The sequence below is a fragment of the Phacochoerus africanus genome, chromosome 16 (genome assembly GCF_016906955.1).
Source record: "Phacochoerus africanus isolate WHEZ1 chromosome 16, ROS_Pafr_v1, whole genome shotgun sequence".
Taxonomy (NCBI): Eukaryota; Metazoa; Chordata; class Mammalia; order Artiodactyla; family Suidae; genus Phacochoerus; species Phacochoerus africanus.
The window spans coordinates 25,551,157-25,567,498 of NC_062559.1; the positions used below are offsets into that span (position 1 = coordinate 25,551,157).

General features: G+C 40.7%; 1 protein-coding gene across 1 annotated transcript in view; it reads left to right on the forward strand.

The window, feature by feature from the left end:
• Positions 1 to 10,005, forward strand: part of FAM3C (FAM3 metabolism regulating signaling molecule C) — a 42,973-nt gene extending 32,968 nt beyond the window's left edge. The window contains exons 7-10 of the mRNA XM_047763144.1: positions 654 to 704; positions 2,843 to 2,927; positions 6,472 to 6,598; positions 7,648 to 10,005. Coding sequence (XP_047619100.1) covers positions 654 to 704; positions 2,843 to 2,927; positions 6,472 to 6,598; positions 7,648 to 7,737 — 353 coding nt within the window. The 3' untranslated portion in view covers positions 7,738 to 10,005. The remainder of the gene's footprint in view (positions 1 to 653; positions 705 to 2,842; positions 2,928 to 6,471; positions 6,599 to 7,647) is intronic.
• The last annotated feature ends 6,337 nt before the right edge of the window (positions 10,006 to 16,342 follow it).

A 16,342-nucleotide genomic window follows, 5' to 3' on the forward strand; every position in this document is an offset into this window, starting at 1 on the left:
AAAAACACGAACCCATGAAGGGAGGCCCAACTGCATACTTGCCTTGTCTTTCTGGTACAGTAACCCTGCAAAGCTGTACAGGGTGATTAGAAACCACTGGCACTCATTCAGTTCATAGTGTAGGAAAGTATCATTTACTTGTACAGCAAGGGACACGTTTTTATGTTTCTACTTTTTCCATTTTCTCAGGTACAAAGGGCTCTATTCATATTTGTCTATTTAATTGATAGCAAAGAAGAAAATATATTTTAAAAGGGATTGAAATATAAAAATTTTTGAAAGATGGCTTTAATGACAAAATAGCATGGATTCATTTTTTTTTAAGATTTATATATTGGGAAGTAATTTTTAAATACGGGAAGATGGTAAGATAAAGATGAAAAATATCTAACTTTAAATTTGAGTGGTCTGCAGTCAGTAGTAAACTGTTGGCTATAGTCTTCAGCTTATAAGATAAGTGAGGAAAATTACTCAAAAATTACCGTTTTAGAAAAAAAATCTTAGATGCATTCAGTTGGGGTTTTAAATCTTTCTCATAATAATTCTTTCTCTGCTAATGAATTCACATCAATCATTGGACAAGATCATTCGTCTTATACAGTGCAGAGTATTTTTCGATTGCATAATTTACTTATGAATTCAATCTCTTTCAGGGAAGACAGGAGAACTATTAGACACCAGATATTTCGACATGTGGGGAGGAAGTAAGTGTGAATAACGTATAGCTGTTCTCTTGCTAGCACTGGATCTTATCCATATGATGTAGCCCCCTAATGAGAAAATAATGGTACTGTTTTTGTGTTTGTCCACTTCGTTTCTCTTTCTTTTCACTAAATCTTTAAATGATTGGTCCTACTGTGTACACTTTACTTTTTTATAAAAATTGTCGGTAATGTCTAATTAAGAGCAATAACATCACAGTTGAGAGTTTCAAAAATGAGTCCTCTTTTCCACAGGACAGTGAACTCAAAGGTTTGGGCTCCTTTAGGTTTCTGTCTGAAATCTTAAAGAATAAGTAATCTGAAGATCGGCATAACCAATGTGAGCATTTTAACTGACTGAATTGATTCCATATGATTTTTCAGTCTCAAAAAGAAATTCATAACCAGGATTGTTTTTCAAGTAAGTGACTACGGGAGAGAAGGAATAGATGTGTCTTTCTAGGTCATTGCCCTCAGAGAGGTCACAGATGGCTTCCTAACACGGAAGTTAGTTCCTCAAGGGGCAGGTGGAAGTTAGTTGCCAGCATGCAGAGGCAAGGACCTGGCGCCTCGACGTGGAATGCGCCTGAGAGATGTCTTCCTCCGATTTGAAGGAACGCCAGCACTGATTTATCCTCTGATGCTTTCCTAAGCTGTTGCTTTGGGAAATTTACCAGCCCGAGGCTCTCTCTCGCACTCCCCATCCTCAGCCCCTTTGTATGTTTCCTGGAAGCCAGCATTTGTTAGGCTTCCTGAAATGTATGCTGTTTTCAGACCAGTCAGCTTTTCTAATATTTCTTCATCTTGAAACGAGATGCCATGTATTTTTTATTTTTTAAATGAGACCAGAACTTTTCCTAGCTGTCAGAACTGTGTAAACTTAAAAAGTACCATCCGTTTTAGATTCCCAAATAAGTGGTTCTACAAAACTCTTGGAGAAACTCTTACAAAACCATTGTTGAAATCAAGCATGTGACCAGAAGCTCTGGTATTTCATCTCAGGTCAATTAACTACTGCTGAAAATACTCCTCGAGTTAAGCTATAGTTGCGTCTTTGGGTTTAAATGGAAGTGATTTTTTTTTTTTTTTTAGCTGCTCTGTTCCATTTACTCTGAATTTTAAAATAGAGTTCGCTTAAAGAAAATCTTTGAATCTTTGCCTTGGGAAGAAACTGAGTAAATTTGAAGTAATCCAGTTTTGAAGTAGTATTAGACTTTGGGAACTGTAAGGAAACCTAACATTGTGAAAAATTCAAGATGTAAAATGACTTGTAGAACCTGATCAACCTCTTTGGCATCACCGGTTTATAGTCACAGAAGTGGTTTAAGTCCTTGTGAATCGTGATACACTAGATAAGCAGGTAATGACTGTAATATTAGGCATAGTTAGTTTGGCTTTTGGTGATAACCAACATTCCTTCCCCTAGTTTACAGTAACTAGATATGCCCAGTAGATTCCTTAAATCAGTGTATGTGTGTATACAACTGTCCTTCGGTTTCTGCAGGGGATTGTTCCAGGGCCATTTGCAGATAATTCACAATCTGCAGGTGTTCAAGTGCCACAGTTGACCCTCCACACCTGCAGTTCTGCATCCACAGTTCACTCACATGCAGATCATGTGCCATGGTGTTTATTGAAAAAAAAAATCTGAGTTTAAGTAGACTCCTGAGTTTCAAACCCCTGTTGTTCAAGGGTCAACTGTATACTTATTTATATATATATATATTTTTTTTAATTACAGATCTTTTTTGTGAATTAAAGTTCTTTATCCTCTTTTTTTAAAAAGTATCTTTGCAATCAATTTTACATATATTCAAGGAGTCCATGAGCCTTTCTCCTATCCCTCTAGATTTCTCTCTTTAAATCATATAAGTCATGCCTTAATATGACTTTGCTGTGGTGTTTTTTCATTTAACTCCTGGAATATCAGTACAGAAGACACGCAGGATGAATCAGGACTGGGAAATTTTAAGTTGATGGGAAACAATTTTAACCTATTCATGTCTCTTTTTAGTTACCCTACATTAGAACTTATTGATGTGTAAAACTTTGTATTGTATGTTCTTAACTTTAAACAGATGATCATGATGGTTACTCAGTCCTTTTTTAAAAAAAAACCTTAACCCTTTCTTTTTCTTCAGATGTGGCTCCGTTTATTGAGTTTCTTAAGTCCATACAAGATGGAACAATAGTCTTAATGGGAACATACGATGATGGAGCAACCAAGTATGTCAACTTGAGAACTTATGCAACTTTTTGGACCTGTAATTTATTATAATATAAGCAGTAATTTACAATGAAAAAAATGTATAAAAGAGAGCAAAGTAATCCAGCTTTCAGACCCACACTATGAACATTTTTTTTGAATTTTGCTTTCTTCTACTTTTCTCTGTATTTACTACACATATATTATTGTGAAATTAGAATCACATTGTATATAAAGTTTGTTATGCTCTTTCATATTCTCTTTTTAACTGTAAATTGTTTTCTCTGACATTAATAATACTCTTCAGTAGCATTTTTTTTAATAGCTCACCAGCAGTTGGTCGTATAGCCCCACCTTTATTTAAAAGTTCCCTATTGTTGCCCAGTTTTTTAATTATAAATAATATCATGGTAAATATTTCACTTTTTTTTTGCATCTTTGATTATGTCCTTAGGGTAAATCCCTAGAAGTGGAATTCACTTGTGAAGGGATAATTGTGCTATGTTTTTCATTAAGTTTAGTAGATGGTATTTTGTAACTTTTTTCTTAAAATCGTATATGTTGTGAAATTTGGAAAACACAAAAAAGAAAACAAGAAAAACACAAAGAAGAAAACAAGTTACAGTTCCTCTCACTACTCAAAGATAAACATTGATAGTGTTTTAGTTTCTCTCTCCAGATTTCTTAATACACACGTTTTCTTCATCTTAAACATTTGAAGTGGTAATGTTTATAGCATACCTTTTCAGTTAGGTATGTGGTGAATATTTTCCCATATTCGCTGTGTTGCATGGTTTTAATCTTATTTTTGAAACACGAGATCATTTTTAACTTAGTTACCCGGAAGATATCAGAAAGGAATAATAAAATCCCCCAAATTCTGCACAGACAGATCCAAAAACTTTAGCAGTTATTGAGAAAGTTGTCATCTTAAAAATCTGTAGCTCGATGTACATAGGGACATGTGGCAGGGGTGCCCAAGACCGCCCCCAGGCTTGATGATTCACTAGGGGGATCACAGAACTAACTCAGCGTATAGACCTGCTCACTCAGGGCTGTGATTCGTTACAGCAAAAGGATCCAGAGTAGACTTAGCAAAGGAGAAATAGCACTAAGCAAAGCCTGGCAGGAACCAGGCCCAAGTTTCCAAGAGTCCTATCCTAAGTGGAGTCACACAGGACATGCCTAATTCCTCCAGCAACAAATTGTGATATCACTGGAAATGCTGTCTTAGAGGCTTACAGCCCACGGTTTTTCATAGAGGCACCGTCTGCCTTATGCATCCCCACATTCCAGAATCCCAAGCGGGATTTAAGTCTCAGCATGAACGACATTGTTCATACAGTTTAGACGCAGTGAACCATTCTCATCAGTTCTGGGGCTGGGGAGCCTCCCCAAATCCTAGCTTCCAGATGCCAGCCCAGGACCGGTCTCACTTTTAGACCTTTCTAGGACCTGCTAACCTTAAACCCTTTTCTGCACAGGACCTAAGGGTGTTCTCATGGGAAAGTAAGGAAAGAGATTGATGGAATCAAAATGGAAGAAAGCTTAAGTTTTCCAGTTGCCTCCAGATCTTTGGCTAAATTGCCTTAGTTGATTCATACAGGTCACAGTGACTCCTCTGAAATTTGGAAGTACAGAGGAAAAATTACTGCCCTCAATATATTGCTTAATCGGTGTAAAATTCTTAGATAAGGAAAAATTGTATGCCCTGCCGGCAGGGAGCCAGAGCAGCATTTGGATAACCACCTCCTTTGCAAGCCGTTTCTGTATATGAAGCAATTCCTGCCATTCAGCTGTTTAGGAGCAGTCCTGAAGCCCGTGAGGTGCAGTTTGTAATTTTTCTGCGATGTCACTAAATCAGGCCTTGAGGCCTTCCTGCAGGAGGTTGTCACTACCCTGCTCAGTAAGCCTGACCTCTGTACTTCAACACCGCTTACTCGTGATAAAGCAGCAAAACTCATGAGTAGTGCTGATGGTGTTTAAGTAAAGTGTTCTAATTAAGGAGCCAGAAATAGAACATTTGGTTAAACTAAGGAATGGAATATGACAGTCTTGAGATCCGTGACATCCTAACACTGTAAAAACAAGGACACAGGATTCAGACATACTTTCAGGGGGTGTCCCTCTGATACAGACGTTGCTTATCAAGTGAGCAGAAGAATAGAAATGATGGCTAATTTACATAAGGATGAGTATAGGAAACAGAGCTGTGGACAGACTTCGGGGAGAAAGCCAGAAGCAGGTATCTCTGTGAAGGTCTCAGAATCTTCAGAGGCCGAGACTTTACTGGCCCTTTTACCCAGCCATTTCCTTTACTTTTATTTATCTTGGCTATAAATGCATCACTTTATATAGGTATGAGTCTGAAAGGCTAAATATTCCAGGGCTACATCCAGTTTCCTCACTGATTCTGGTGACCTACCCCCAGGACAGCAGTGCCCAAGCTGGGGTTAAAACAGCTCCACTGCCCCATGGATGTAGTTTGTATAAATTGTGGAAAGCTAATGATATATGTGGTTCTTTCCTGTTTTATGAAGTTGGGTTTTTTTTAACATAAAGTGTCAAGTTTATCTTCAAGTTAGTTAGATGAGAACTGTCGTGCCTCGTGTTTCTTTCATTCTTAAATTGAAGGAGCTAAGCGGTAATAGCGTTGGTTGGATGCTTCAAAGATATGAGGATGCTGTGAGATAAACAGGCACCTTCCCTCCGGCTGATTGATCCTCCTGCTGTTTGCAGCTAATGACTTACTGGTCAAAGACCGGCACACCTGTCCCTGGGTTATATTTTTTATTTGTTTTTTGGTACTTTGATTTTGTTAGCTCTATGACTAGCATGTATCTTCTGGATTTCTTCTCCCTTTTGAGACGGAGGGAAGCTGGAGAATCCCTCAGTATTATACAAAACCTGCACAAAATTCCTTAATGGAATCTTTCTGTTAGCTGTTTCCCTAGCAGTTGCCTTTGACAACTGCCCTTCCTCCTGCTGGCAGGGGCTTAGTTGCTCTGTCGTTTTATTTATTTTTATTTTAAATAACCACTTGACAGTTGCCACTAAGTAGCATTAATACATCCCTATTCTCAAAACTCATTTTCTTTTAAATGAAACGTAGTGTTAGAAACATCCAGATTTCTATCAACATTTACTCTTATTCTAGCCAAATTAATTTACAGAGGGTTTAAGTTAAATGGAGAGTCAAGGCGATTTTAATTTTACAAAGATATTAGTTGCTTCAGACCTTGGATTAATCTAGATAGGCTCCTCTTGATTACAGTTTCCCTTACTTGGTGGATGTAGATAAAAATGAATTGTTGTGAAATAAAGAGACCCAAAACTAAATCGTATAAACTTAAAATTAATTGCTAGATTTCATGTCTTTCATCACTAAAGAACTCAAATAGTAGGATTGTTACTATGAAAAAAATTGTTTATTCTTTTTTTATGTTCTACACTTAAGCCCACATTTTCTCTTGTCGTATGTTAAATGTCATAAAGGTAACCGTGTACTTAGGTAACATACAGTGGACTGCTTTCATTGTATTGTTTTTTTTCCTCCCACTTAAGACTCAATGATGAAGCAAGGCGGCTCATTGCTGAATTGGGGAGTACATCCATTATTAATCTTGGTTTCAGAGACAACTGGGTCTTCTGTGGTGGGAAAGGCATTAAGACAAAAAGCCCTTTTGAACAGGTTAGTGTCTTAGACTTTCTTAAGTAAAGAACAAAATGAACAAAAGCAAATTGTGTGAAGCTGTACAATACATACTCTTATCCCAGTAATTTGAAATTTAGATAAAGCAGACATTAAATATGTTTATATATATATGGTTAAGTTCTTGGGAATCAGTTATTTGAAATAACCATGGCACTATTTTAATTTTAAAAAATATAGTCAAATTCTATGTGAAAAATTTTTTTCCTACATGCATGGACATGTTAAGCGTTTTAGGAAGTGGGTTATAAAGTTTTTTGGGGTTTTGTTTGTTTTTTGTTTTTTAAGGGCTGTATCCACAGCATACGGAGATTCCCAGGCTAGGGGGTGAATCAGAGCTGCAGCTGTTGGCCCAAAACACAGCCATAGCAACGCAAGATCCGAGCCAAGTCTGCAACCTACACCACAGCCCATGGCAATGCAAGATCCTTAACCCACTGAACAGGGCCAGGGATTGAACCTGTGTCCTCATGGATACTAGTCAGGTTCATTTCTGCTGAGCCACAATAGGTTATTAAAGATTTTAGTTGAGGAGTTCCCACTGTAGCACAATGGGATCAGCAGAGTCTCTGGAGTATAGGGACACAGGTTCGATCCTTGACCCAGTATAGTAAGGACCCAGTGTTGATGCAGCTGCAGCTCAGATCTGATCCCTGACCTGAAACTCCATATTCCACAGTGTGGCCAAAAAAGAAAAACACAAAACTAACATTTTAGTTGAGCTTTTGATATTCTTTAGTCAGTTAAGTTTAGAAATACTTTGACTTAGAATATGAACTTTACTTTTTGCTAAACAAATGATCCTTTAAAAACTATCTGCAGTGTTTAATTCTTTCAGCTGTTATTTGAAAGTCTACCACTACCTGCCAGACCCCAAGGGTTACTCATTTAATATCTTGAACAATAATTTATATGAGCTCCTTGTTGATATAAGTGTTACTGAAGTAAGTGTGCTAAACTGTGCTCTTGTAGGTAAGCAGTTTGCTAAAGTTTTATTTATACTGTATACAATGACTGTGTTCCAACAGCACATAAAGAACAATAAGGACACAAACAAATATGAAGGATGGCCCGAAGTTGTGGAAATGGAAGGATGCATCCCCCAGAAGCAAGACTGACATGGAGCAAACTGAAGGGCACCCACGGTCACTATTAATGGGGAAGCTGTAACAGAACAAGTACATGTAAATATTTTAAGAGCATGCAGTCATCTCGGTGTATGCATGAACAGTCTCTCTTTTGATATCAGGATTATTTATTGCTAACGTAAATAGGTATCTTTGTAAATAGTCATCATGAGAAGCAAATCATTGAAGTGTTTCTTAGCACATCTCCGTAATGATACAATGTTTAGACTGCTATGATAATGCCATCTTTTAATTCTAAAAGCATACCCAGTGGATAACTGAACAGATTGGAAAAATAGAGGGGTATATATACAAGTTGCGATGAAAATCTATCATGGAATAATATGGATTTTAGGGAAGAGACTTTGTTTCTTTTATATATATATTGCCTTTGATGATAGTATCTTTTAAATTAAAAAGATATTTGGCAAGTTGTATGTGTAATATGTACAGTCTGACTTTTCTGTGGTACTTCTTTTCGTAGTCTTTCTCTTCCCATCCCAAGAAACCTAGAAATAAAATATGAAGACTTCTATCAAATATGTGAAAAGCACAACAGAATTCTTTTTTTAAGTGTACACAGGAGAAAGTAAATATATCAAGGCAGATGGCGTTCAAGACTGTAGCTTGCTGGATTTGGTGTTAGCAGTGGGAATCACTTAATTTCGTATGAGCCGTTTAGAGTACGGCTGCTCAGAGTAAGAGCTGAGGGGCCGCCAAGTCCCTTCGCAGCCTCCGTAGGTCCTTCAGGAAAGCATGTCAGTATAGTTAGAGCAACACTGGCCTAAGTTGTCCTCATTTAATTGTTATCACAATGGACCAAGTGGCTTAGAAAGAGGCATGCTTTAATATTAACAATAATTTTGATTTGTAAACCAAGAAATTCTGTTACTTACGTTCATCTAACTTCCTCACAGCAGTTTCTGCCTGAAAAGATAACGACGTATTTAGAAAAGTCCTAATGACTGATTGGAACTAATAATGTCTAAAACATATTTTATTTGATACACAATGACTTTGTAATCAATTCTGCATAAAAATATAAGAGATCTAACTTTTTTGTTAACCTCAGATATTTGCAAAATGACTCAAGTTTTTAAAATATTTTTAGGGCATTAAATATCTACCGTGTATGAAGGATCTTAAACTGGAGCATTGAAAATGCAATGACCAAGCAGCCATTCACAATAAAAGGCAGTCCTTAAATTCTAGATCTAAGTTTTAGGTGATTTATATATAGAAAAACTAAAAGCAGTATTTTTTATTTTGCTGTAACCAAGTTGGAAGTTATTCAGCTACTTCTTAAATATCAGTGAGTTTGGGGGTACTCTTTCCTCCCCCAGACCGAATGTAATTCATGGTTAAGTGCACCTTACACATTCACAATTTTTGTAAACTTTTCGGATTTTTGGCGCTGTTATGCTACACCACAGTCAGCATGTGTATTTTGACATTTAAAATACTTCCCTCGCTTCTGCAAATTAAAAGATTAGCTATTTTAGATTTCCAGAGATTGTGAAATAAATGTTGCTTTTTTTAAAAAAAAAAAAAGAGAAAGAGAATAAATACTCTTGATTTGGCATTGTGAATTTTTTTGTATTACCTGACCAGTGATATGACCACAGAACTTCACACTGAGATCTGTCGAGCATTTATTGTACTGCTTAACATGCAAAATTTAAGTCATTCCTATGGTTAAACACACCCATTTCCTCAGGCTGTATCTTAACATGGATAGAATTTAAGTATCGAAATGGCAGGACACCCTTTCATGTTACAAGGACTGTAACATGATAGTTTTGTAGAGGTGTATAAAATGCCAGAAGAAGGGATAAAGATTGATTATGTAACTGCTTTCATGCAGTGTGCTTTTGTTTCAATTCTGTCTTGCATAGATTATGCCAGCTTAACTTTGGAAGCAATAATTTTACTGTATTTTATTTTCAGATAGCTTTCAAAAATCAGCATTGCAAAATGTAGCAATACTCATTTAACATTAAGAATTTTCATTAAAATAAAAAATTTGGCATTGATACTCTGGTATTTTAAATGATGTTTAAAGACATATGGATATGTTTGTTTGTTTGTTTGTTTTTGTAATCATACATGCTGTCCCAAAACAAGTGTATTGTAATATGCCTGTTAAAATTCAGCAAAGACAGTAAAAAAATAAGTGCTATGTGGGAAATTAAAGAAAAATTGAGCCAGAATCTTTATATTCCTGACTTTAATTTGATTAAAGCGAAATTTATCACTGTTCTTTCTATATTGTATTTGTTTTGAAATGAATTAGCTAATATTTTTTAATTTTTTACCAGACAAAGCTTAAGGCATTTAGCCTGTATTACACTTTATACTCAGTTTATACAAATTATAACTAAGTTGACTCCACCAAAAAGATGATAGTTTCATTCAATTTGGTTGACACTCCCCAGTTTTAAATGATAGAATGAGACATGTGCAGGGTTCAGTTAGTAGATCAGTTGAAAGTGGAAATGCATTTCGAATGCTTTGAAAAATGAACATGCAAGGGGGAAATCGCTCATGTTGATCAGGGAAAAGCTTTGCCACTTCTTCAGCTGGGCCTTGGACAGCAGCGAGTGCACATAAATTAGGAGGTGCAGAATAAAGTACCAGATTTTACCTTTTCCAAAGCATTCCTCGGAAGCGTTCTTTTGCTCTCTTTTCCCAGGATGACTTTTCTGCTGTGTGCTTGACTTTTGATTGTCCCACGTCAGTAGCTCCTTAATCTCTGTTCCCCTCAAAGCTCCCCCAGTGTAACCTGGCCTCATCTTCTCCTGTTGCTCTCTTCCTCCACCACCCCTTTCTTGTAGTTCAGTGAAAGTCCAAGGTTAGATAAGCGAAAAGCAGGCAGGCCCGGCCCGGGAGGATCCGGGAGCCGCAAAGGAGGGTGCGGCCAGCCCACTGAAAGCCCTTCTGGAATCTAAGAGACTTCCTGCCCCAGAACCGTCCCCCCGTCCAGTGAGGGGCAGACAGCCAGCAAGCAGCTGTATTACAGAAACACTTTCTCACTAGAATGTCTCTTGTAGGAACGCTTTCAAAGGAAGAGGGATTGAGAGCTCTTTGGTCAGGGACAGAAGAGAGGTTTCTCTTGGGTTTGTTCCAAGGGTAGATTATAAACCACCTCAGCACTGCAAAGACATTCTTCCCAGAAGAGCTGGTTCACAGGTACAGTGGCTTGCCATCACTGAGCTTCCCTGTTGCCCTCTGCAGAAACCATGCCCACCGCTGGAGCACACTGACTATTGAAAGAACAAGTTGAACCTGAATCGGTAAAAGATACTCCCTTTTACTAAGGGAAATTGATTTATGAACCTACAAGCTCCTAATGGTCCATATAATCAGCCCATACAGTTTCACTCCATTGCCAGAGAGGAGCAGGGCCTGAAATCCTATTAAAGAGGAGAGAATCCTGTAATGAGACAGCATAGCCTCCTGGCAAAGAGTACACAGACCTGCCTGAGTGCGTGTCTCTGTTCTGCCATCGGTCCCACGAGGACCTTGAGAAAGTCAAGATCCTCCCCTGTAAAACTGGGATGGAACTGTGCGTTTGTGGGGTCTACCACCAACCTGCCTGGCACAAACTACTCTTGAAATGCAGCTGCTGCATTTCTACTGTTGCTGCCTGTGTCTTCTTGGGGCTAGTTATGTGTTAGCAATAGAGGAATGTTAGGTCAGCCGCTGAAGCTGTCCAACCCCATCATGCCAGGTGTGATGGTCTGAATATTTGTGTCCCCTCAGAATTCACCTGTTGAAACCTAATCGCCAATGTGATGGTTTGGGGAGATGGGTGGGGCCTCTGGGAGGTGGTTAAGTCCTGATGGTGCAGCCTTCACCAACGGAATTAGGGCCCTTAAGAAAGACCCTGGAGAGCTCCAGGCTGGGCCCTTCTGCCGTGGGAGTCATCTGTGCACCGGGGAGCGGGCCCTTTCCAGACGCCGAATCTGTTGACACCTTGGTCTTGGACATCCCAGTCTCCAGAACTGTAAGAAAGAAAGTGCTGTTTATAAGCTACCTTAGTGTGTGGTGGTGTGTTACAGCCGCCCAGACGGACCAGGACACCAAACCTAAAGGGAACCGTTCAACGACCCGGGCAGTAAGGTCTTGAGACGGGATGCGGCTATTCCACGGAGGTTGGCCTTGACCTCCAGGACCCTGACTGTGTGCTCCCTCCCTTTTCACTCTGCTCACACTAGCACTAAACTTTTCATATGCAGAATTCAAGCTTTTGTGTATCTTCATGCCACTAGCACTTCAAAGAATAGTATGATAGAGTTCTCCTTTCTGTCCCACCCCCCTCCCCCGGGAGACTATGAAATTATGTGACTCGGGTTAAGGGTTAAGGATCCGGCGTTGCCATGAGCTGTGGTGTAGGTTGCAGACACCGCTCGGATCCCACGTTGCTGTGGCTCTGGCGTAGGCCGGCGGCTACAGCTCTGATTCAACCCCTAGCCTGGGAAGCTCCACATGCCGCGGGAGCGGCCCAAGAAATGGCAAAAAGACAAAAAAAAGAAAAAAAAAATTGCGTGACTTCAGCTAGAGGCAGGGAGTGTTTTCTGATTCTTTCCTGCGACAGCAGCTGGTCGAGGCGTCTCGTAGGAGAGCCCTGTGCAGAAGCCCCAGCCTGGGAGAGCACACGTCCTCCAAACTCCACCCAACTCCTGCCACAGGGCGGGGCGGGACAATCACCAGGTCAGACGAGATGCTGGGACTTGGCGGACCCCTGCGCACACCAGTGTCGACTGGGGAAAGAAAAAAATCACAGCCTAAAAGTTGAAAGTTAGGTTTTATTCACTGGACATTCTGAGGATTTCTGGCCCAGGACACAGCATCTCATATAAGACTGAGAAACTGTTCTGAAGAAGTGAAGGGGGTGAGGGTGGAGTGGGGCCAGGACATATAGGAGGTCTTGTAACAAAAAACCAGTTGGTTGGAACATCAAAAGATTATTGTTAAAGAAAACTGGATATTTCAGGTTAAGGAGTTGAGCAGTTTTCTATGTATGGGAGGGAAGATGCAGAGTGGGCTCATGGAAACCAGTCCTTTGGCATGCGCCTCGGCCATCTGGGGTCAGTATCCTGTGTTTTCTCATCCAGAGGCTCCTCAGGGTCACCGTGAGGGTGGCTGTAGCATTCTCTTTCCGTCCAGAGTTCCCTCAGGGTCCCCGGGGGCTGTAATGTGATGGCTCGCTGGCTGCAACATCTGTTGTTTCCTGATACTGCGGGCGAAATTATAGTTCACACCGGCATGTGCTTCATGCTCAGAGGGCCTGCGAAGGTTCTCACCCACCAGCAGGGCTGCCTGGGCAAGAGAGGAATCTTGAATGGGAACTCTGAAACCCTTTTTTGGTTTCTGGGATCAACATTTTTCCTTAAGAGTCTGTTATTTGAAATGTGCTCATTTGACTTTCAAACACACCTTCAACAACGCATTATGTGTTCAAGTGTCATCCTGCTCGCATACCTACCGCATAGCACAGGTGCTGTTGCTCCTGCTTGGATGTCACCTTGGACAAGTGCAGGACGGGGCTAGTAACTCCTTACGCATCCTCGGTGGAATGAGACGGCCGATTTGGGAACCGGCTTCTGCATTCCCCGCGCATAGTGGGAACCTGATTGAAGGAGTGCTGTGTGCTTCATTTGATAAGAACAGAAATGAACTCCTAAGAAGATGTCCTGCAAGTCCAAGCTCTGAGAGATTTGAAAGCAAACTGCTGAAGAGTAGAGGTAGGAATAAGTTCAATTGTGGGTAAGGCCGTCAGCCAGGGGCTTGGGGTTCTCACGGGTCGGCCTGCGGGGAAGAAGACGAAGAGTTGACGGTGAGGATTTTCCTTAGGCGTGAGGACTGAACCTGCGTACCCTTGACCAAGGGGGGTGCCCCTGCCCCAGATAACTCTGTTCTCCCCTGGCAGAGGACCTGAGCTCTCGCCTGACTTCTACAGAAATCTGAAACTTTTGCCTTGGAAACGGGGTGGAAAGCCAATTCTTGTGGAACTGTTAACACCTTGCAAGGATGTGTGAAAATCCCATTATTGGGGGAAAAAAATCCCATTATGGAAATACCCTGAAGAAGTCTCCCTGTGATTCTCTGGCACTGGGGGTGTGGGACATGGGCGCAGTGACAGGAGTTGAGGCAATTGAAATTTGGGGATTGTAGTTCCTACATTAGGGTCCATAAATTTTAGAGAGTAGTTTCTTAAGAAATGGTAAATTGCGCATTTGGGGGAAGAAAGAGCATTCAAGCTCACAGAGGGAAGAGTTTTTTTTCCTCAAAAATTTATCTTCAGCCGGCATCCATGAAATAGAGGGCATGCTGAGGGGTATCTGTCACACTCGCTTCTTCCGTTGTCCCGTTTTGCTGTTGAACCGTATGCCATCTCGCGCCCTGCTGGCATAGGGCCTTGTGAGGAGCGAACATGTGTTGTTTGCCAAGGGGATCAAGCAATTAAAATGGATGGGACTTTAAATGTACAAGTATAATTCAATAAAGCTGGGGCAAAATAAAAACAATACCATTGACAAAATGTTTAAAACATTTTTTAAAGGAAAGGGTAGCTGATGTATTAGAAACAAATGGGAAATGATTGACTTTCAATTTGTTTATTTACACCTTTCCTTGGTTTATGAGGAGCTCGAGGTGTGATTAAATAGGCGCTTAAATGTAGTGATATTCCTCTTTTATCAAAGAGTCATTAGGGCCACCCTTCCTTTTTCTTGGCTAAACATGCCCAGGTGGATTTGAGCCATCAGCACAGACCGCTGTTTTTACTGACGTGCAGCAGGAAGGCTTCTTGGCCTCTTTGAAAGCGAACGGCCCTCAGGGTTAGAACAGCAGCGCAACAGAGGGCAACAGGCAGCCCTGTCCCCCCTTCTCCCTGCTCTTCCAAGTCTCGCACGTGAATCAGATGCTTTCATTTGTTCTGCACATTTAGAAGTCACGTATGCAACTTTGAGTGGACTTGGTCCATATTTATTACTCTTCTCCCTTTACAACCAGTGGGAGAGGCTGCTTTTTCTAGCATGATTCTGTTTCCATTGGTTTTAAGCGTGCAAACCATCTCCAGCGGTTTTTCTTTGGATGTGGATGAACACCTTTACGATGGTCAATTTAATCCACCTATTAAAAATAACACCTGATGTAACAACCGGCGATAGCTATCAGCACAACAATAAAAGAGGAGGTAAGTGTTTATTTAATGTCCCTCTAAATTAGCTTGATCTTCGCCCCAGTCATTTCCCTTTGGAATGATTGTTAGGTTCTTGAAGCGTAAGCCAACTGTTAGCCACCCTGGGACCTAAAGTGGCAGGCAGTTTAAATCATTTTGAGCTTAGAAATCAAGAGGCAGTGTATTTTAATTACATTTCGTGGCGAATGCTAAGACCTCAGTTCTCTCATCACTTTTCTTCTGCTCTCCACCAAGTTTACATAATCAAACCATGGCAGAACATCCTGTAATTGTCATTATATTTACAAATCCCCCAAAATGGCACGCTGCAAACTCTGTACTATTTTGAGGCTGTAAGAGGCACAATAATGACATGATGGTTAAGGGCACGGTCTCTGAAGCCAGTCCCTTCTGTGTGACCTGGACCAGCTACTTAACTCACCCTTATTGTGTATTGTGTCTGTTTCTATAAATTGAGGACCACGAGAGTGATGCCTACTTTACAAGGTTATCTTGAGGATTAAATACCTTAATATATACAATTTACATAGAAAAATGCCTGGTACATAGTCAGTGCTGCCTAAGTGTTTACTAACGTCATTTTCTTCTTCAAAAGAATTGAGTCCTTATGAAACCTCACGACTCAGATTGGGACTTGAACCCGCGAGCCAAGACTCTACCGCAGCCCAAACCTAGATTGGGCCTTGAATTCACTGTTTTTGTTTTGTTTTGTTTTGTTTGTATGGCCACACCCATGGCATATGGAAGTTCCCAGGCCAGGCATCGAATCTGAGCCGAAGCCGCAACCTACCCTGAAGCTTCAGAAATGCCAGATCCTTTAACCCAATGGGCCGGGTCCAGGGATTGGATCTGTATGTCCTCAGTGACCAGAGCCACTTCCATCAGATTCTTAATCCACTGAGCCACAGTAGGAACTCCTTAAACTCACGATTTTTTAATTAAAATCACACACCTTGTCCCAGGACTTACTGAAGTTCAGGTTCTTGGTGTCTCGGTACAGAAGGAAATCAGTGAGAGGCAAAGTGATAAGCAGTCGGTTTCTTGAGGGAGACGCACCCCATTGACAGTGTGGGCCACCTCAGAAGGCGAGAGTGGCCTGGAAGATACACACTCCGCGGACAGCATGTGGTCTGTCCCAAAAGGCAAGAGAGTGGGCCCTGAAGCATGGGGTGGTTAGATTTACTTGGGCTGGGTAATTTCTTAGGCTAACCAGTGGGAGGATTATTCCAACTATTTGGGGGAAGAAGCAGGGATTTCCAGGAATCAGGCCACCGCCCGCTTTTTGCCCTTAATGATTTGCCTTGCAGCAGGGATGGTGCCTGTGGGTATGTCATTTACCAGGCTAATGTATTACAATGAGTGTATAACGAGACTCAAGTTCTCTCCAAA